At 39.6% G+C, this 23,033-nt stretch overlaps 1 protein-coding gene across 5 annotated transcripts in view; it reads left to right on the forward strand.

Annotated features, from left to right (window-relative positions):
• The window catches only part of PHYKPL (5-phosphohydroxy-L-lysine phospho-lyase), a 46,762-nt gene that overhangs the window by 20,348 nt on the left and 3,381 nt on the right, over window positions 1–23,033 (forward strand). For all 5 annotated transcript variants that reach the window (XM_037823005.1, XM_037823006.1, XM_037823009.1 and 2 more), the window contains exons 9-10: window positions 22,437–22,591; window positions 22,917–23,006. In XM_037823005.1, coding sequence (XP_037678933.1) covers window positions 22,437–22,591; window positions 22,917–23,006 — 245 coding nt within the window. The remainder of the gene's footprint in view (window positions 1–22,436; window positions 22,592–22,916; window positions 23,007–23,033) is intronic.

Consider the following 23,033-nt stretch of genomic DNA (forward strand, 5'->3'; position numbering starts at 1 on the left):
CCTTTCCCTTCTCTTCTCCTTCTGGGACACCAGTGATACGTACATTATTGTACTTTGTTTCATCCTTGAGTTCCCGGAGATGTTGCTCATATTTTTTCATTCTTTTCTCCATCTGCTCCTTTGCGTGTAGGCTTTCAGGTGTTTTGTTCTCCAGTTCCTGAGTGTTTTCTTCTGCCTCTTGAGATCTGCTGTTGTATGTTTCCATTGTGTCTTTCATCTCTTGTGTTGTGCCTTTCATTTCCATAGATTCTACTAGTTGTTTTTTTGAACTTTTGATTTCTGCCGTTTACATGCCCAGTGCTTCCTTTACAGCCTCTATCTCTTTTGCAATATCTTCTCTAAACTTTTTGAATTGATTCAGCATTAGTTGTTTAAATTCCTGTATCTCAGTTGAAGTGTACGTTTGTTCCTTTGACTGGGCCATAACTTTGTTTTTCTTAGTGTAGGTTGTAATTTTCTGTTGTCTAGGCATGGTTTCCTTGGTTATCCAAATCAGGTTTTCCTCTGTTGGGAGGTTTTTGATGACTGATTCAATCTCTACTAACAATTGGTTTGTGGGGGTCTTCTATTTCTTCTTCAGTCAGTGTAGATAGTTTGCATATTTCTAAAAATTTGTCCATTTCGTCTAGATTATCTAATTTATTGGCATACGGCTGTTCATACTATCCACTTATGGTCCTTTTTATTTCAGCAGGGTTGGTAGTAATGTCCCCCTTTTCATTTCTGATTTTTGTTATCTATATCCTCTCTCTATTTTCCTTTGTCAGTCTAGCTAAAAGTTTGTTGATTTTGTTGATCTTTTCAATTAACCAACTTCTGGTTTTTTGATTCTGTTTTCCCCCCACTTGGTTTTGTTGATTCTCTTATGATTTTTCTCCCCCTGTTTCATTTATCTCTGCTCTAATCTTTGTTATTTCCTTCCTTCTGCTTGCTTTGGGTTTAGTTTTGCTCTTCTTTTTCTAGTTCTTCCAGTTTTGAGGTTAGGTCTCTGATTTCAAGTCTTTCTTCCTTTTTAATGAAGGTATTTAGAGCTGTACATTTCCCTCTGAGTACTGCCTTTGCTGCTTCCCATAGATTTTGGTATCTTATATTTTCATTTTCATTCACCTTGAGCTTTTCCTACTTTTGCTTCTGATTTTCTCTTTAACACACTGGTTGTTTACTTTCCACATATTTGTGAATTTTCCCTCTCTCCCTCTGTTTTTTTATTTCTACCTTCGTTCCATTGTGGTCAGATAATATACATTGTATGATTTCAGTATGTTAGAATTCACTGAGACTTGTTTGTGACCCAATATATGGTCTATCCTAGAGAATGATCCATGTGCACTTGAGAAGAATATCTGTTCTGTTTTTGTTGAGAGTAGTGTTCTATATATGTTAGGTCTAGTCTGTTTAGTTTATCATTCAAGTCCTGTACTTCCATACTGATCTTATGGCTAGATGTTCTATCCATTATTGAGAGTGGTATATTAAAGTCTCCTACTTTTAGTGTAGAACCATCAATTTCTCCCTTCAAATACATCAATATTTGCTTCATATATTTTGGGGCTCTGCTATTACATGCATATGTATTTATAATTGTTATATCTTCCTGTTGAATTGTTCCTTTATCAATATGTATGATCATCTTTGAGCCTCATAACTATTTTTTACTTAAAGTCTATTTTATCTGGTATTAGTATAGCTACCCCAGCTCTCTTTTGATTACTACTGACATGGTATATTTTTCCATCCTTTCAGTTAGCCTACTTGTATCTTTGACTTGAAGGTGAGTCTCTTGCAGTCAGCATATAGTTGGGTCATGCTTTCCCCCCCCCCCAGGCCAACATTTTTATTTCACAGATGTAGAAACTGAGAATAAACAGTCAGCTGGTGCAGTACAGTGCCCTTCCCTTTACATTCCTAGTTGTGAGTTTCTATGCACATCAATGTCTACAAACCCAGTAAATGAAAATTACAGAATATATGGGTCATGCTTTTTTATTCATTCTGCCAATCTCTGCCTTTTGACTGGAGAATTTAATCCATTTACATTTAAAGTCATTACTGATAATACAGATCTTTCTTCTGCTATTTTGCTATTTAGCCTTTGTAAGTCTTACACCTTTTTTGTCCCTCACTTCCTTTAAAGCCTACTTTTATATTTATTTGCTTTCTTGTGTTGTACCATATTGAATGCCTTCTCATGTCTTTCTGGATATATGTTTCATCTGTTTTCCTTGTGGTTACCTTCAGGTTAAAATTTAATATCCTAGGTTACTCTTATGTACACTTTAGCCAGATATTGCAAACTACCACAGCATGCCAAGCCCCAACCAACAGCATTCATGAAAACCCTAGGAAATGCCCTGGGCTCTTAGTCTCTATAAAAGTTTTTCTTAGTAAGTTTATCTTTTTTAGAAACTTAAGGCCTCCAGATTGATCCCATGCCAGATAAGCCCTGAAACCCAGAGGTACCAGTCTCTCTAAGAACATCAACCAGTTTCATTCTTATACCCCATAAGGTCAACACCCCTTTCCAGGATGAAGTTAAAATGGTCATTGTTTATATATCCCTAAGATTGAGAGAATGATCAAATGAGAGGAGGTGTAACTGAGAAATTAGGATTTAACAAATGCCTATGACTACTGACTCTTTATATAGATATTCCTTTTTAGTGTCTAGTATTTTAGAATAGCCAGAAGGAAATATTTGAAGTTGCTGAACTGTAATCCAGTAGCCCTGATCTTTGATAATGATTGTATAATTATATAGCAAAAAAAAAAAAAAAAAAAAAAAAAAAAAGTCAGTTGCCCGTGTTCATATGGATCTACCTCTCGATGTTTTGTTCTGTTCCATTGCTCTATATATTTATCTCTGACATTACTACACTGGCTTAGTTAACCTTCCTCTATTATAAGTCTTAAAATTGGGTAGAGTGCAATGCTAGTGGTCAATAAAGGGGGAGGGGGTAAGGGGTACGAGATGTTTGGGGTTTTCTTGTTTCTTTTTATTGCTTTTTCTGGAGTAATCAGATGTTCTGGAGATGATCATGTGATGAATGAACAACTATGTGATAATACTGTGAACCACTAATTGTATACTTTGGATGGACTGTATGGTGTGTAAATATTTACATTTTTTAAAAAAAGAAAAATTTACCATCCTAAATATGTAACAGTTATATTTGGTTTGATACCAGCTTAACATCAATAGCATGCATATATACTTTTCCCATACTCTTCTGTCCCCCACCACCTTTCTTTGTACTTGTTATGACATATCCATTTTATTGCTGATTTTAGTAATTTTAATCTTTTTTTCTTGGTCAGCCTAATAAAGGTTTGTCAATTTTATTGATCTTTTCAAAGAATCAACTTTTGGTTTTTATTGATTTTCTCTAGTGTTATGGTATTCTCTATTTCATTTATTTCCACTCCAATCTTTTTAGTTCCCTTCCTTCTGTTTTATTTGGGTTTTGTTTGCTCTTCATTTTATAGTTTCTTAAGATGGAAGTTTAGATTATTGACTTGAGACCTTTCTTTTATAATCCAGGCATTTACAGCCTTAAATTTCTCTATAAACATTTTTCACTGCATCCTGTAAGTTTTGCTATGCTACATTTCCATTTTCATGCATTCTGGAGAATGTTCATGGAGAATGTTCCGTGTGTACTTGAGAAGCACGTGTATTCTGCTTTTGTTTTGGATGGAGCGTCCTATAGTGGTCGTTAGGTCTAGCTGGTTTATAGATTTGTTCAAGTCTTCTGTTTCTTCACTTATCCTTTGTCTAGATGTTCTATCCAATATTGAAAGTGAGGCACTGAATCTCCAACTGTTATTGTTAAATTTTCTGTTTCTCCCTTCAGTTCTGTCAGTTTCTGTTTCATGTGTTTGGGGGCACTTTTGTTAGTACAGATTTTTATAATTCTTATTTTTTTCATGGATTCACCCTTTCAGCATTATAAATTGTGCTTCTTTGTCTCTCGTAACAATTTTTTTTTTTATTTAAAGTCTTTTTTCTCTGATATTAGTACAGCCATTATAGCTCGGCTGGTTACAGTTTGCATAGTTTATCTTCTACATTCTTTTACTTTTCTTTTTCTTTTATGTTCTTTATTTCTTCATGTGGACTCAAGTTACTATCTAATGCCCTTTCATTGTCATCTGAAGGACTCCATTTTGTTTTTTTTCAGTTTTTGTTTATCTGATGTTATATTACTTTCTCCTTCATTTTTTTCTCCTTTATATTGTTATATTTTTTTATTGTCAAGTATAAGATATATACATAGAAGTGATAACTTTCCAAGTGCAATTTAACAAGTACCTAGCAAATTTAAAAAAAATATTATAGGTTACAGTTCCACAGTTTCATTTATTTCCTTGTTATGAAATATAACTTATACAAAAAGGCAATATCTTTCAAAGTATGATTTAACAAGTAGATATATAGGAAATTTCCAAAATTGTTATGAGTTATAGTACCATAGTTTCAGTTATTTCCTTATTGTGGAATATAACATATATACAAAAAAAATAGCTTTCAAATTACAATTTAACAAGTAACTGTAGAACAAATTTCAAAGGATGCTATGGGTTACAGTTCCACCATTTTGATTCTTTCCTTCTGGCTTTTCTAGTACTCTAGCAACTAAGAAAAAGAAAATTATATAAAGATTCTGTATTCATAATCCTTTGTTAAATTCCGTCTGGTCTGTTGCTACCCCTTCCTCTACTTTAATCACTTTCCTGATCTTCAGAGATGTCTAGGCAGTGACTACCCTAACCTGTTCATGTTGAAAAGGGGTGTCTGTTTTTGAGGGACAGTTTTCCTGGATATTGAAAACATTTTCTTTCATTACCTTGAATTTTCTAAGTCTCTGATGGTTATTGACTTCTAATTGTATTCCACTGTAGTCAGAGAATGTGCTTTGAATAATTTCAATTTTTTTTTAATTTATTGAGGCTTGTTTTATGTCCCAGCATATGGTCTATTATGGAGAAGGTTCCGTGATCACTAGAGAAGAATGTGTATCCTGGTGATTTGGGATGTAATGGTCTATATATGTCTGTTAAATCAAATTCATGTATTAGATTGTTTAGGTTTTCAGATTCCTTATTGGTCTTCTGTCTGGTTGATCTGTCTATAGGAGAGAGTGATGTGTTAAGGTCTCCCACAATTATTGTGGAAACATCAATTGCTTCCTTTAGTTTTGCCAGTGTTTCTCTCATGTATTTTGTGGCACCATGATTGGGTGCATAAACATTTATGATTGTTATTTCTTCTTGTTGAATTGCCCCTTTTATTAGTATGTAGTGGCCTTCTTTGTCTCTCCTGACATCCTTGCATTTAAAGTCTATTTTATCTGAGATTAATATTGCTGCTCCTGCTTTTTTTTTTTTTTTTTTGGCTGTAGCTTGCATGAAATATTTTTTTCCATCCTTTCACTTCCAATTTCTTTGTGTCCCTGTGTCTAAGATGAGTCTCTTGTATACAACATATTGATGATTCATATTTTTTGATCCATTCTGTCAATCTGTATCTTTTAATTGGGGAGTTCAATCCATTTACATTCAACTTTATTACTGTGAAGGCATTTCTTGAATCAGCCATCCTATCCTTTGGTTTATGTTTGTCATATATATATTTTTTCCCTCTCTCTTTTATTGTCCTTTAATGAACCAATATTGAATCCCCTTAGTACTGAACCTTTCTCTATCTCTCTCTCTCCTTTCTTTGTTTCTCTGTTGGTAGGGCTCCCTTTAGTATCCAAAGTAGGGCAGATCTTTTATTAGCAAAATCTCTCAGCATTTGTTTGTGAAAAATTTAAGCTCTTCCTCAAATTTGAAGGAGAGCTTTGCTGGATAAAGAATTCTTGGTTGGAAATTTTTCTCCGAATTTTAAATATGTCATGCCACTGCCTTCTCACCTCCATGGTGGCCGCTGAGTAGTCACTACTTAGTCTTATGTTGTTTCCTGTGTATGTAGTGAATTGCTTTTCTCTTGCTTCTTTCAGAACTGGCTCTTTCTCTTCAGCATTTGACAATCTGATCAGAATATGTCTTGGAGTGGGTTTATTTGGATTTATTCTATTTGGAGTTCACTGGGCATTTATGCTTTGTGTATTTATGTTGTGTAGAAGGTTTGGGAAGTTTTCCCCAACAATTTCTTTGAATACTCTTCCTAGACCTTTACCCTTCTCTTTCTCTTCTGGGACACCAGTGAGTCTTATATTTGGACATTCTATTTTATCTATCATATCCCTGAGGTCCATTTCGATTTTTTCAGTTTTTCCCCCATTTTTCTTTTGTTCTTTCATTTTCCGTTCTGTCCTCCTCCAGGTTGCTGATTTGTTCAGCTTCCTCTAGTCTTATACTATGAGTACCCAGAATCTTTTTAATTTGGTCAACAGTTTCTTTTATTTCCATAAGATCATCTTTTTTTTATTTATTCTTGCACTTTTTCCTTTATGCTCTTCTAGGCTCTTCATCATGTCCTTTATATCCTGTGCCATGCTCTCATTGTTTGTCTTTAGTTCTTTGATTAATTGCTCCAAGTTCTGTGTCTCCTCTGATCTTTTGATTTGACTGTTTGGATTTGGGTTATCCATATTGTCTGGTATTTTCATATGCTTTAAAATTTTCTGTTGTTATTGGCGTCTTGGCATTTGCTTAACTTGAAAGGGTTCTTTTAGGATATGTAGGCTAATTCAAAGACTAATCTCTAATTTGTCAGATTTACAGCTTGATGGCGTACACTTTAACTAACCTGCAGGTGGCGTCCACGAGCCACCTATTCCCCTCAAGCCAGTTCTTCCCAACTTTCTCTTTGTGGTGTGTGGGGGTCTGATTCTTGTGGGGGTCCAATTGGTGCACCAAGTTGGGGTGTGTTGTTGATGCTGTCCACCCTGAATGTGGGGTCTGTGTCTGAGCGGTTAGGGAGAAAGGGTGGCTTTAATAATCAAACCTCTCAGGTGTTCCTGGAGATTTAAGGCTGTCGCAAGAGTCTAAACCTTCAGTTCAGTCTTGCCACAGATTGTCTCTGCTCCTGACCCACAGGTCTTTGGTATTGGCATATGATCCCTGAGATTTCTGAGTGGGTCCCTATTCAAGCCGTGGCCTCGTAGGGCCTCAGCTGAAGGAAGGTTGTGCTACGTCACAAGTGCACGCCATCCCTCAAGGGAAGTTCTGGGCCGCTGGGCCGTGTAGGGGTGTTCCCAGCCTGCTGTAAGGATGGCTGTATGGGGCATGTTAATTTCCCTCCTTTTGCACAGCTCCTCCTTCCAAGCTCTGGGACAATTAGCTGTGGGTGCACGAAAGGCTATTGTCCACGCCCAGTATTGTGGCATGTGCACGTGCTGCTGGAAACACTTCCTGTCACAATGGGTTTTTTGGCGCAGTTCTGGGCTGTGGCACCAGCCCGCTGGGAAGGTGGCTGCAAGGGGTGTGGTTATTTTCCCCTTTTGGCTCACCTCTGCCTTCCTCGCTCCAAGACAGTTAGCAGCAGGTGCACAAAAGGCTGTTGTCCATGCCAGGTATTGAGGCGTTCACACAGCCCGTTTCTGACGCGCTTCACTGTGCGGTTCTCGCCATATCCACAGCCGCTTTTGGGTTTTTTAAAAAAATAACTAGTCCGACTCCAAATGCCAACCCACGGTTTCCCCACACTGCAGCGTGGCTGCTGGATATTCAGCAGGCTTACTCACTCATTTCAGAACAGACTCCTGGTTTCACCAAGTGCACAGTCCCTGTATCAGACCTTGTCCAGCTGGTGCATCGCTGGAACTGGTGTTCTGGGTCACTTTCTGGCTTTTATCTAGTATTTTTCACAGAGGTGTTTTTTTTTTTCCCCTGTCTCTCCTAACCGCCATCTTCCAGAAGTTCTTCTTTTATTACTTTGAATATATTGTCCGACTACCTGCTAAACTCCATGGTTTCCGATGAAAAATCAGCTAGTGATCTTATTATGGATCCCTCGTATGTAATGAGTCATTTATTTATTGGAAGATTCAAAACTCTCTTGATCTTTGGCTTTTCACATTTTGATTATGATGTGTCTAGGTATGGATCTCATTATGAGTTGATTCTACTTGGAGTTTGTTGAGTTTCTTACATGTGTAGATTGGTGGTTGGGTTTGGTTTTTTTTAATCAAATTTGGTAAGTTTTTGACCATTATTTCTTCAAATATTCCCTTTTTTTCCTTTTTTATATGATTTTATTTCAGATACTTTCAAACTTACAGGACAGTTACAAAGATAATACGAACGCCATACAGGGAGCTCCAACATACCCACCAGATCCCAGATCCACCAATTTTAACATTTTGCCACATTTCCCATTTGTTCTATCAACCAATCCATCTTTGTCTATGTATATCTATCTCTCTCTCTATTTATCAAACCATTTTCTGAGCACTTGAGTGCAGGTTTTATACATCATGCTCCTTGAACATTTAATACTACCATGTACATTTCCTAAGAAAGTCTGTTACCAAGAAATCTAACATTAACATGTAGCTTACATTCTGCATTCCAGTTTTTCCATATGTCCCAATAATGTTCTTTTAAGCTTCTGCTCCTCCTTTGTTAGATCCTGTCCAGCATTATGTATTGTATTTTTTTTTTCCTGAACTCCATTTATTTATTTTTTTTTTTTTTTTGTTAACAGTTTATTCCCACACCATACAGTCCATCCAAGTGTGCAATCAGTGGCTTTCAGAGTAAGCACAGAGTTGTGCATTTATCACCACAATCAATTTGAGAACATTTTCATTGATCCAAAAAGAAAAATCCCATAGCCATTATACCCCTCATTATTGACACTTAGTATTATTATGGTACCTTTTTTTTTACAATTGATGAAACAATATTAAAATATTACTGTTAAATATAGTCCATATTTTGCATTACTTATATTTTCCCCACATACCACTCTATTATTAACACCTTGTAATAGTGATGTACATTTGTTCTAGTTCATGGAAGAACATTTTTATATTTGTACTATTAATCACAGTCATCATCCACAACAGGGTTCACTGTTTTATACAGTTCCATGTTTTATCCTCTAGCTTTCCTTTTTTTTTTTTTTTTTAATCATCATTTTATTGAGATATATTCACATACCACGCAGTCATACAAAACAAATTGTACTTTCGATTGTTTACAGTACCATTACATAGTTGTACATTCATCACCTAAATCAATCCCTGACACCTTCATTAGCACACACACAAAAATAACAAGAATAATAATTAGAGTGAAAAAGAGCAATTGAAGTAAAAAAGAACACTGGGTACCTTTGTCTGTTTGTTTGCTTCCCCTACTTTTCTACACATCCATCCATAAACTAGACAAAGTGGAGTTTGGTCCTTATGGCATTCCCAATCCCACTGTCACCCCTCATAAGCTACATTTTTATACAACTGTCTTCGAGATTCATGGGTTCTGGGTTGTAGTTTAATAGTTTCAGGTATCCACCACCAGCTACCCCAATTCTTTAGAACCTAAAAAAGGTTGTCTAAAGTGTGCGTAAGAGTGCCCACCAGAGTGATCTCTCGGCTCGTTTTGGAATCTCTCTGCCACTGAAGCTTATTTCATTTCCTTTCACATCCCCCTTTTGGTCAAGAAGATGTTCTCCATCCCACGATGCCGGGTCTACATTCCTCCCCGGGAGTCATATTCCACGTTGCCAGGGAGATTCACTTCCCTGGGTGTCTGATCCCACGTAGGGGGGAGGGCAGTGATTTCACCTTTCAAGTTGGCTTAGCCAGAGAGAGAGGGCCACATCTGAGCAACAAAGAGGCATTCAGGAGGAGACTCTTAGGCACAAATACAGGGAGGCCTAGCCTCTCCTTTGCAGCAACCGTCTTCCCAAGGGTAAAACTTATGGTAGAGGGCTCAACCCATCAAACCACCAGTCCCCTATGTCTGTGGTCATGTTAGCAACCATGAAGGTGGGGTAGGCAAATACCCCTGCATTCTCCACAGGCTCCTCAAGGGGGCACTACATCTTTTTTTTTTTTTTTCCTTGTTTGTCTTTTTTCTTTTTTTTTTTTTTTTTTAACTTTCCCTTCTTTTTTAAGGGAAAAAAAAAGTTAAAAAGAAAACAAACATACAATAAAAGAACATTTCAAAGAGACCATAACAAGGGAGTAAGAAAAAGACAACTAACCTAAGATAACTGCTTAACTTCCAACATGTTCCTACTTTACCCCAAAAAAGTTACATAATATAGCAACATTTCAGTGAACTTCTTCCTACTACATCCATCAGAAATTAACAGACCATAGTCATTTCTGGGCATCCCCAGAACGTTAAATAGCTTATCTGTTCTTCTTGGATTATTGTTCCCCCTTCCTTAATTGCTCTCTACTGCTAGTTCCCCTACATTCTACATTATAAACCATTTGTTTTACATTTTTCAAAGTTCACATTAGTGGTAGCATATAATATTTCTCTTTTTGTGCCTGGCTTATTTCGCTCAGCATTATGTCTTCAAGGTTCATCCATGTTGTCATATGTTTCACCAGATCGTTCCTTCTTACTGCCGCGTAGTATTCCATCGTGTGTATATACCACATTTTATTTATCCACTCATCTGTTGAAGGACATTTGGGTTGTTTCCATCTCTTGGCAATTGTGAATAATGCTGCTATGAACATTGGCGTGCAGATATCTGTTCGTGTCACTGCTTTCCGATCTTCCGGGTATATACCGAGAAGTGCAATCGCTGGATCGAATGGTAGCTCTATATCTAGTTTTCTAAGGAACTGCCAGACTGACTTCCAGAGTGGCTGAACCATTATACAGTCCCACCAACAATGAATAAGAGTTCCAATTTCTCCACATCCCCTCCAGCATTTGTAGTTTCCTGTTTGTTTAATGGCAGCCATTCTAACCGGTGTTAGATGGTATCTCATTGTGGTCTTAATTTGCATCTCTCTAATAGCTAGTGAAGCTGAACATTTTTTCATGTGTTTCTTGGCCATTTGTATTTCCTCTTCAGAGAACTGTCTTTTCATATCTTTTGCCCATTTTATAATTGGGCTGTCTGTACTCTTGTCATTGAGTTGTAGGATTTCTTTGTATATGCAAGATATCAGTCTTTTGTCAGATACATGGTTTCCAAAAATTTTTTCCCATTGAGTTGGCTGCCTCTTTACCTTTTTGAGAAATTCCTTTGAGGTGCAGAAACTTCTAAGCTTGAGGAGTTCCCATTTATCTATTTTCTCTTTTGTTGCTTGTGCTTTGGGTGTAAAGTCTAGGAAGTGGCCTCCTAATACAAGGTCTTGAAGATGTTTTCCTACATTATCTTCTAGGAGTTTTATGGTACTTTCTTTTATATTGAGATCTTTGGTCCATTTTGAGTTAATTTTGTGTAGGGGGTGAGGTAGGGGTCCTCTTTCATTCTTTTGGATATGGATATCCAACTCTCCCAGCCCCATTTGTTGAAAAGACCATTATGGCTCAGTTCGGTGACTTTGGGGGCCTTATCAAAGATCAGTCGGCCATAGATCTGAGGGTCTATCTCTGAATTCTCAATTCGATTCCATTGATCTATATGTCTATCTTTGTGCCAGTACCATGCTGTTTTGGCAACTGTGGCTTTATAATAAGCTTCAAAGTCAGGGAGTGTAAGTCCTCCCACTTCGTTTTTCTTTTTTAGAGTGTCTTTAGCAATTCGAGGCATCTTCCCTTTCCAAATAAATTTGATAACTAGCTTTTCCAAGTCTGCAAAGTAGGTTGTTGGAATTTTGATTGGGATTGCATTGAATCTGTAGATGAGTTTGGGTAGAATTGACATCTTAATGACATTTAGCCTTCCTATCCATGAACATGGAATATTTTTCCATCTTTTAAGGTCCCCTTCTATTTCTTTTAGTAGAGTTATGTAGTTTTCTTTGTATAGGTCTTTTACATCTTTGGTTAAGTTTATTCCTAGGTACTTGATTTTTTAGTTGCTATTGAAAATGGTATCTTTTTCTTGAGTGTCTCTTCAGTTTGTTCATTTCTAGCATATAGAAACATTACTGACTTATGTGCATTAATCTTGTATCCCGCTACTTTGCTAAATTTGTTTATTAGCTCTAGTAGCTGTATCGTCGATTTCTCAGGGTTTTCTAGATATAAGATCATATCATCTGCAAACAATGACAGTTTTACTTCTTCTTTTCCAATTTGGATGCCTTTTATTTCTTTGTCTTGCCGGATTGCCCTGGCTAGCACTTCCAGCACAATGTTGAATAACAGTGGTGACAGCGGGCATCCTTGTCTTGTTCCTGATCTTAGAGGGAAGGCTTTCAGTCTCTCACCATTGAGTACTATGCTGGCTGTGGGTTTTTCATATATGCTCTTTATCATGTTGAGGAAGTTTCCTTCAATTCCTACCTTTTGAAGTGTTTTTATCAAAAAGGGATGTTGGATTTTGTCAAATGCTTTTTCAGCATCTATTGAGATGATCAATTGATTTTTCCCTTTCGAGTTTTTAATGTGTTGTAATACATTGATTGTTTTTCTTATGTTGAACCATCCTTGCATGCCTGGAATGAACCCCACTTGGTCATGGTGTATGATTTTTTTAATGTGTCTTTGGATTCGATTTGCAAGTATTTTGTTGAGGATTTTTGCATCTATATTCATTAGGGAGATTGGCCGGTAGTTTTCCTTTTTTGTAGCATCTTTGCCTGGTTTTGGTATTAGATTGATGTTAGCTTCATAAAATGAGTTAGGTAGTGTTCCATTTTTTTCAATGTTTTGAAAGAGTTTGAGTAAGATTGGTGTCAGTTCTTTCTGGAAAGTTTGGTAGAATTCCCCTGTGAAGCCATCTGGCCCTGGGCATTTATTTGTGGGAAGATTTTGATGACTGATTGGATCTCTTTGCTTGTGATGGGTTGGTTGAGGTCTTCTATTTCTTCTCTGGTCAGTCTAGGTTGTTCATATGTTTCCAGGAAATTGTCCATTTCTTCTACATTATCCAGTTTGTTGCCATACAGTTGTTCATAATATCCTCTTATAATTTTTTTAATTTCTTCAGGATCTGCAGTTATGTCACCTTTTTCATTCATTATTTTGTTTATATGGGTTTTCTCTCTTTTTGATTTTGTCAGTCTAGCTAGGGGCTTGTCAATCTTGTTGATCTTCTCAAAGAACCAACTTTTGGTGATATTTATCTTCTCTATTGTTTTTTTGTTCTCTATGTCATTTATTTCTGCTTTAATCCTTGTTATTTCTTTTCTTCTACTTGGTTTAGGATTGGTTTGCTGTTCATTTTCTAGCTTCTTCAGTTGATCCATTAGTTCTTTGATTTTGGCTCTTTCTTCCTTTTTAATATATGCGTTTAGTGCTATAAATTTCCCCCTTAGCACTGCTTTTGCTGCATCCCATAGGTTTTGGTATGTTGTGTTCTCATTTTCATTCGTCTCTATATATTTAGCAATTTCTCTTGCTATTTCTTCTTTAACCCACTGATTGTTTAGGAGTGTGTTGTTTAACCTCCAGGTATTTGTGAATTTTCTAAGTCTCTGATGGTTATTGACTTCTAATTGTATTCCATTGTGGTCAGAGAATGTGCTTTGAATAATTTCAATCTTTTTAAATTTATTGAGGGTTGTTTTATGTCCCAGCATATGATCTATTCTGGAGAAAGTTCCGTGAGCACTAGAAAAGTATGTGTATCCTGGTGATTTGGGATGTAATGTCCTGTAGATGTCTGTTAAATCTAATTCATTTATCAGATTGTTTAGGTTTTCAATTTCCTTATTGGTCTTCTGTCTGGTTGATCTATCTATAGGAGAGAGTGCTGTGTTGAAGTCTCCCACAATTATTGTGGAAACATCAATTGCTTCCTTTAGTTTTGCCAATGTTTCTCTCATGTATTTTGTGGCACCTTGATTGGGTGCATAGACATTTACGATTGTTATTTCTTCTTGCTGAATTGCCCCTTTTATTAGTATGTAGTGGCCTTCTTTGTCTCTCAAAACATCCCTGCATTTGAAGTCTATTTTATCTGAGATTAATATTGCTACACCTGCTTTCTTTTGGCTGTAGCTTGCATGAAATATTTTTTTCCATCCTTTCACTTTCAGTTTCTTTGTGTCCCTGTGTCTAAGATGAGTCTCTTGTATGCAACATATTGATGGTTCATTTTTTTGATCCATTCTGCGAATCTATATCTTTTAATTGGGGAGTTTAATCCATTTACATTCAACGTTAAAACCGTGAAGGCATTTCTTGAATCGGCCATCTTATCCTTTGGATTATGTTTGCCATATTTTTCCCTCTCTCTATTAATATCCTTTATTGTACCCATACCGAATCTCTTTAGTACTGAACCTTTCTCCAGGTCTCTCTGTCCTGTCTTTGTTTCTCTGTCTGTAGGGCTCCCTTTAGTATCTCCAGTAGGGCAGGTCTCTTGTTAGCAAATTCTCTCAGCATTTCTTTGTCTGTGAAAAATTTAAGCTCTCCCTCAAATTTGAAGGAGAGCTTTGCTGGATAAAGTATTCTTGGCTGGAAATTCCTTTCACTCAGAATTTTAAATATATCGTGCCACTGCCTTCTTGCCTCCATGGTGGCTGCTGAGTAGTCACTACTTAGTCTTATGCTGTTTCCTTTGTATGTGGTGAATTGCTTTTCTCTTGCTGCTTTCAGAACTTGCTCCTTCTCTTCTATGTTTGACAGTGTGATCAGTATATGTCTCGGAGTGGGTTTTTTTGGATTTATTCTATTTGGAGTTCGCTGAGCATTTATGATTTGTGTATTTATGTTGTTTAGAAGATTTGGGAAGTTTTCCCCAACAATTTCTTTGAATACTCTTCCTAGACCTTTACCCTTTTCTTCCCCTTCTGGGACACCAATGAGTCTTATATTCGGACGTTTCATATTATCTATCATATCCCTGAGGTCCATTTCGAGTTTTTCAATTTTTTTCCCCATTCTTTCTTTTATGCTTTCATTTTCCATTCTGTCATCTTCCAGGTCACTGATTCGTTGTTCAACTTCCTCTAGTCTTGTACTATGAGTGTCCAGAATCTTTTTAATTTGGTCAACAGTTTCTTTAATTTCCATAAGATCATCCATTTTTTTATTTAGTCTTGCAATGTCTTCTTTATGCTCTTCTAGGGTCTTCTTGATTTCCTTCATATCCCGTACTAGGGTCTCATTGTTCATCTTTAGTTCTTTGAGTAGCTGCTCTAGGTGGTGTGTCTCTTCTGGTCTTTTGATTTGGGTGCTTGGGCTTGGGTTATCCATATCGTCTGGTTTTTTCATATGCTTTATAATTTTCTGTTGTTTTTGGCCTCGTGGCATTTGCTGAACTTGATAGGGTTCTTTTAGGGTTTGTAGACCAGTTGAAGTCCTTATCTCTAATTTATCAGATCTACAGCTTCGTGGAGTACACTTTCTCTAACTAACCAGCAGGTGGCGTCCACGAGCCACCTGTTCTCCACAAGCCAGATCTCCCCTGCTTAGCCTTTTTGGTGAGTGGGGGAGTGAGTCTTGTGGGGCCCAATTGGTGTACCAAGCTTGCGTGTGTAGTTGGTGTTGCCTGCCCTGTATGTGGGGCGTGTTTCTGGGCAGTCGGGGAGGGGGGGTGGCCCTAACAATCAAATCTCCCTGATGATCCTAGAGTTTTAAAGCTGCTTTAATAGTCTAATCCTTCAGTTCAGTCCTGCCACAGTTTGTCTCTGCCACTGACCCACAAGTCTTTGGTATTGGCGTATGGCTCCTGAGACTTGCAAGTGGGCCCCTCTTCCAGGCTGTGCACCCCGGGTCCTCTGTTGAGGGATGACTGTGCTATGTCACAGGTGAGTGCCGTCCCCCCAGGGCAGTTCTGGGCTGCTGGGCTGTGTTGGGAGGCTCCCAGTCTGCTCAAATGATGGCTGAATGGGGCTCTGTTAATTCACACTGCTCCCCCTTCCCAGCTCTGGGACATTCAGCTGAGGTTGCAGGGAAGGCTAATGTCCACGCCCAGTTTTGTGGTGTGTGCCTGTTATTTGAAGCACTTCCGTCACACTGGGTTGTCTGGGGCAGCTCTGGGCTATGGGGCTGGCGATGGGCAGGAGTGTTTCCTGTCCACCAGGATGGTGGCTGTGAGCGGACACCCCCCTTTTCTTGGGAAGTTGTGTTGTTTAGTGAATTTTCTCAGCCACTGGAATATTGCCTTTTGTCTCAGAGCTCTCTTAGTTCTGCTCTTGACTTGACGTGCCCAAATTTCAATTCTTTGAAGCTTTCTGTATTGAGCTTCTTAGAGTAATTGTTTTAGAAAAAGCAAAAAGGATTTAAAAAAAAAAAAAAAAAAAAAAAAACGGCCCTCCTCAGAGATCTAATGGGTTATTGAAATGCTAATAGACAAAGCAACCAGGGCCATTAAGGAAAGGTGCACAGGGCAGAGAGATCAGCTTTGCTTCGGGATTTGCATATGAGCCTCAAGGCCTGATCTCCGCCCTTCCCCTTTCTGTGTTCACCAGAACTCGAAAAATCCTCTGCTTTTATTTTGGAGTTTTTCGTGTTGTTTTTTTCTATGTCTGTCTCCTCTCTGCTGGGCTGGCTGCTCTCAGAGTCTCTGGTGTCTGGTCTCAGTCTATCTATGGTTGGAGTTTGAATCAGTAGAATGAGTTTCCGATAAGAGCAGCCACTGCAATTCTCCCTTCTCCTTCCCGGAGCTGACAGCCCCTCCTCCCCCGGGACTGAGCCTGGCAGGGAGGGGCGCGGGTCCCCTGGCCGCAAAAACTTACAGATTTCGCTGATCTCAGCAGTTCCACGTTTTCATGAGTGTTGTATGAAGTATGCCCAAAGACAGATTGCTCTGTGGTGTCCAGTCCACGCAGTTCCTGGCTTTTTACCTACTTTCCTGGAGGAGTAACTAAAACATACAGCTCACCAGTCTGCCATCTTGCCCCGCCCTCCTGTATTGTATTTTATTGTCATTGTCTCCTTAGTTGCTTTTTTTTTTTTTTCTGGTGGAAACATACCTACAACATAAACTTTCCCATCTCAACCCCTCCCAAGCAGACCATTCAGTGAGATTAATCACATTCATGATATTGTAGTATCTTCACCAGCTTCCCTTACTAAAACTTTCCCATCTCCCCTAGCAGAAGCCCTACACCCATTATGCATTAACTCCCCATTCCCCCCTGCACCTCTGACCCCTGGCAACCTGTACTCTAATTTCTGTTTCTATGAACTTGCATTTTCTCTGATATTTTCTTTGAAATTACCATGGGGCTTAAATTTAACAGCCTAAATCTGCAACAATCTCATTTGCTTTGATACCAACTTAACTTCAGTAGTGTACATAAACTTTGTTCCTGTAACCCTCCATCCTCCAACCTTTATGTAGTTCTTGTCACAGATTACATGTTCATACGTTATGAGTCCAGTACCAGTGATTTATTGTTACATTTTGTGTGTGTGCCTTTTGGATCCTGTAGGAAGTAAAAAGTGGAGTTACAAACCAAAATTACAATAGTACTGGCATTTACCCATGCCATTACCTTACCAGAGATCTTTATTTCTTCATGCAGCTTCGTTATCTTTTCTAGTGGCTTTTCCTTTCAACCTACAGAACTCCGTTTAGCATGACACCAGTCTAGTGATGACAAACTCCCTCAGCTTTTGTTTATCTGGGAATGTCTTAATCTCTTCCTCATTTTTAAGACCATTTTGCAAGATATAAAATTCTTGATTGGCAGTTTTTTGCTTTCAGCACTTTCAATATGTCATCCCACTGCGTTCTTGCCTCCATGGTTTCCAGTGAGAAATCAGCACTCATTATTATCCCTTGAATGGGACACATTGCTTCTCTCTTAAGACTTTCAGAAATCTATCTTTGGCATTCAGCAGTTTGATCGTAGTATGCCATGATGTAAGTCAATTTGGGTTTATCCTGTTTGGAGTTCATTAAGTATTTTGGATGTGTGTATTTGTGTCTTTGAGTATTCTCTCTGCCCTTTTCTTTCTTCTTCTCCTGGGACTCCCACTATGCCTATATTGGTATGCTTGATGGTGTTCCACAGGTTCCTCGGCATCTGTTCACTTTTCTTCTTTCTGCTCCTCAGACTGGATAATTTCAGTTGTTTTATCTTCAAGTTCACTGATTCTTCTGCCAGCTCCAAATCTTTTGTTGAACCCCTCGAGGTAATTTTTAATTTCTCTTACTATGGGCCTTCAGCTCTGTTTGATTCCTTTTCATAATTTCCATCTCTCTATTGGTATTCTCTTTGTATTCATCTTTCATTTTCCTAATTCCTTTAGTTCTTTGTCTATACTTTCCTTTAGCTCTCTGAACCATCACTTCCTGTTTCTTCATATGTTTTATATTTTGTTGAAACCTGGACATTTTGATATTGTAATGATGTGTTGTTGCTAGAATTTAGACTCTGAGGTTTCTGTTTCTTAAGCTGGTATCCAGGTAGTGGTGTTATGATAGAATTTTCCTTGAATGCCAGGAGGTAACAAAGGAAAAAAGGAATCACCTGCCCGTCTTTTCAGTGACCTGTGTGAGGGCTCTTCTTCCAACCTTATCCATTAAATGAGTTTAGAGAATAGCCCCAGGCCAAAGCATAGGGGCCTCCCTGATCCTTTCTACACATTTCTTGTCTCGGGCATGTGCATGTGGCCCTGGGAGTTCCCCCATTTACACAGATATGATGTCCCCTCTTCCCTAGGAAACAGTTTCTCATGATCCCAGGCACTGTACTATATGTCCTACAGCTAGCAATCCCTTGCCCCTAGGCAGCCGCTTGACTGCTCTCCCACAGCTCTGTAGGAGGGCTCAGTGAGCCACATTCTACATTCAGAGCAAGTTCTGAGATGGCAAATCCCTAAGGTCACCACCAGATAAATTAAGCTCCCAGTATGTGCACAAGGGTTACTCTACTCCCTCTGGAACTGGGTCCATGGATCCACATTGAGAGTCTGGGCTAGCTCCATGCCTAGCCATTGAGGGGGTGGGGATGGCCCCAGCCAGGGTACCATGAGATCCTACTGCTTTTATGTAGCCTTTTTTCTTGATTTGGCACTTACCCTTGGCTGCAGTCCTTTATCTTCTGGAGCTTTGAGAAAGATGTTTCTGCCAGGTGTTGCTGGTTATTCAAAGCATCTGTGGGCAGATGGCACTCTGACACATCACACTCCGCCATCTTGAGCAGGGCAGGGCTTTCTCAGATATTCTTTCTGCCCCTTTTTCTCCACCCCTCTGGGACACCCATTGGCATCTGTTGTATGCTTGTGTCCCACACAGCTCTTAGACTCTGTTGTGTATCTTTTGGGGGTACACCTTCAACACTCAGCCAGGAAGTTAATAACTCTGCCTTACCCTTTACTTCCTGATTCTAGGGCTTCAGGGGACCCTTCTCAGGTCTCTCCTGAGCACACACATAGCATGGGGCATGAGCACAGCCTGACATATGTGTATGGCCTTCTAGACTCCCAGAAAGGTATCAGAGCTTTTCAAACCCCCTATGGCTGTCTTATTCCCCAGCTTTTCCCTTTAAACCTTTTGGTTAGCCTGTTGTTTGCCCCAACTGTTATCCACCTCATCATGCGGTTGTGATGTTCAACACCCACCCCAGGGAAAGGGCTGTTCTCACTGGGTGACTTCTAAATCAGGTCAAATAGACAGCCTTGCATGTGGGGTCATCCCAGGAACCATCAGAGAGGTCAAATAATGACAGTTCTCTGGGATTGGGGCTTTGAAGGAGCGTCAACCCCATTTTCCCCCTTCCTGTGGTTGCCAGGCTGTTGGTTTTCACTGTGATTACAGGTTTTCAAGGCTACCACATGGCTGGGAGAGACGGGAATAGGATGTATTAAAACATCCCAGAGCTCACTGTTCTTGTAGATATTATTTTTCTTGAATAAATGCTCCCCAGATTAATGCCAGTCTTTGTTTAATTTTCAGAGCTCTAAAAAAGTTGATTTTGACCATTTTAGCTAGCTGATCATTGTTTTTACAGAGGAGAGGATTTTTGGAGGGGTCTCACTCCCCCATTTTCCTTGACATCACCCTGAATCACTGATTCTTGTTCCTTTGTATATGATCTGCTCTCTCTCTCTCTCTGTAGGCTTTTAGAATTGTCTTTGTCTTTGATAATTTAAATTTTCTTTTAATATATTCAGGTGTGGATTTTTCCTTCTCTGTCTCCTAGGGCACTTTACAGACTCTTTCAATCTTATGTAGTTCATCTTTTTTTTTTTTTTTTAAATTCCAACAAATTTGTTTCAATTATTTCTTTAAACGTCTGCACCTTTCCATCTTATTTTCTCCTCCTAGGACTCCCATAATCCAGATGTTAGCACTTCCACTTCTGTCTTCCCTATCTCTTCACTTTTATTTTATATTTTATATGTCTTTGTTTGTTCTCCTTCCTTCTAGGAATTTTCTCAGTCTGGCCTTTAAGTTCACAATTCATCAGCAGTATCCATTCTGCTTTTACCCCATCTATTCTGTTTTTATTTCAACTATTGTATTTTTCACATCTCCTATATATGCTTACTTATGTTTCTGTGTTCTTGTTTCAAGTGGCTAATATCTTCTCTATCTCTTGTAGTATGTTTATTAGGCTGCTTTTAAATCCTTGGTCACTCTTACATTTCTGCTTCTGCTAAAATCTGTTACCCAGTATGCTGTTTTTCTTCTGAAATAATTCTATTCCTCAAATGTCTTGCCCTGTGAGCTCATTTTTTCCCTTGGGACACTGAACCCTCTGTGAAGAATTTGCTTTGAGGGAAAGCCAGACAGTCCCCAGTGAGCTGAGGAGTTGGGGGAGGGGAGGAGGATGGTGCCAGAAGGAACCATCAGTTGTGCTAGCTCAACACTTGGCCAGGTTCCGATTCTAAACTAAAGTTGCTATTAGTAGACCAACACCTTTACCTTTTAACTAGTTCACAGTTAGTAATACTATGCAGTAGGTCACCTGATTCATCCCCCGAGTCCATTCCACAGGTAATTTCTCTTGGACATATTAGGAAGCTGCTTCATACCTCAGAAGCTCTTTATCATCTCAAGTATGGGGCTCTGCCTGTGAGTTTCAAGATGGTTTCAAGGATACCACAATGCACCCATTAGAATGGCAAAAACTAAAAAGGCTCACCACCCCGAGTGTTGGCGAGGATGTGAAGCAACTAGAATTCTCATCCGTTGATGGTGGGAATGTAAAATTGTACAACCACTTTTGAAAACAGTTTCACAGGTTTTTTTTAATAAAATGAAACACACTTTATCCTATAAGGTAGCATTTCCACTCTTAGGTATGTACCTGAGAAATGAGAACATTTGTTTTCACAAAGACTTGTGCATGAATGTTCATAGCAGTTTTATTCGTAAGAGCCCAAAATTCAGAATAACCCAAAGGACTGTCAACAGGAGGTTGGATAAACAAATTGTGGTATGTCTGTAAAATGGAATACCATGCAGCAATAAAAAGCAATGAACTACAGACCCACATAAAAATGTGGATAAATTTTAAAAACATGTTGAGCTGAAGAAAACAGGCACAGAGGGAAAGGGATACATGCTATATGATTCCATTTACAGGACAGGCTAGAAAAAGCAAACCTGTAGTGACAGAAAGCAGATCATGGTTGTTGGGGGACATGAGGAACTTTGAGGGGTGATGGAAATATTTCACCTCTTCATTATAGTGGTGGATTCACAGGTGTATGCATCTGTCAAATCTCATCCAACTGTACACTGTCAACGTGCAGTTTATGTATATAAATTATGCCTCAATAAAGATTTTTAAAGGCAGTAATTTATAAAATATATAGCTGGTCTACAGGAGATGCCTGCAGGACCAGGCAGGAGAGAGGAGTCACCATCCTCCGGGTGCTTAAAGGGAGCTGCTGCTGCCAGGCCCAGTGTAGCTGGATGTGCCAATTTTGTTATGTCAGAAATTGAGAATTTGGCGTGAGGTCTCTTATTTTTAAGTATCAGGACCTCATTCGGAACTTTTCATAATGCCACGCAAACCAAACAGAATAGGTCTTGCAGGCCAGATACAGCTCTCAGGCAGCCAGCTCGGGTCTGTGCCGTAAACTCTGCTCTGGGGGAACTGGCCACGCCCAGTGGCTTTACCCGGGTATGGCTTTGGCCCACAGTTGATCCCCTTGAATGCAGCATGGGAAATAGCCCAAGGCCATGGGGCTGGGCCCAGCCAATGAGATGAGGCCCTTAGCAGAAACAACTTCCGTGGGAATGTACAGCTCACCCTCTTCTCCCATTCTGCTGCTTCTTGGGGCCCCTGCTGCAGCACCCCAGGGGTTCCCCAAGCTGAGTTAGTTATGTTAGCAGCTTCGCAGCCCATGGGGGCCCTCAGAATTCCATTTCCTGCTGAGACTGCGACCCTAAGGGATTCCGTGGTTTGTGCGTTGTCACTGCCCTTGGAATGTGGTGGTGGTCCTGCAGTCCTCACCTTCCTGGGGCCTGACATGCCCCTTGTCCCCTTGCTCAGTTTGGGGGCAGCCCTGTGTCCTGCGCTGTGGGGCTGGCCGTCTTGGATGTCTTGGAGAAGGAGCAGCTGCAAGCTCATGCCGCCAGCGTGGGCAGCTTCCTAATGGAGCTCCTCGGACAGCAGAAAGCCAAGCATCCCATCATTGGGGATGTCAGGTGAGGTTCTGGGGGCAGTGGTCACCTTCCACTTATCGAGCAGCTGTTTCCTCTTTAATCTCACATCAACCTGGCCTGGTGGGCATTTTTAACTCCAGTTTACAGAGGGGGAAACTGAGGCACCGTGGCAGTCTTGCCCCACATGGCACTTCTAGGGAGGGGAAGAGCCAGGATTCAAACTGAGCTGTCTGACCCCCAAACCTCTTGCCTCTGTCCACACTGAAGCTGCCCTCCCCAGGGGGGCTTGGCTGAGGCCCAGCAGAGGGCAAGAGCTAGGACAGAGGTTCCTCAGGCCTGGCTTCTGAGCTGCCACCTTGTGCTCCAGGGGCGTTGGGCTCTTCATTGGCGTGGATCTGATCAAAGACAAGGCCACGAGGACTCCAGCCACTGAAGAGGCTGACTACTTGGTATCCAGGTATTTTTTTCCTTGGGAAAAGTTGCT

Source organism: Choloepus didactylus (assembly GCF_015220235.1).
Source record: "Choloepus didactylus isolate mChoDid1 chromosome 11 unlocalized genomic scaffold, mChoDid1.pri SUPER_11_unloc1, whole genome shotgun sequence".
Lineage (NCBI taxonomy): Eukaryota > Metazoa > Chordata > Mammalia > Pilosa > Megalonychidae > Choloepus > Choloepus didactylus.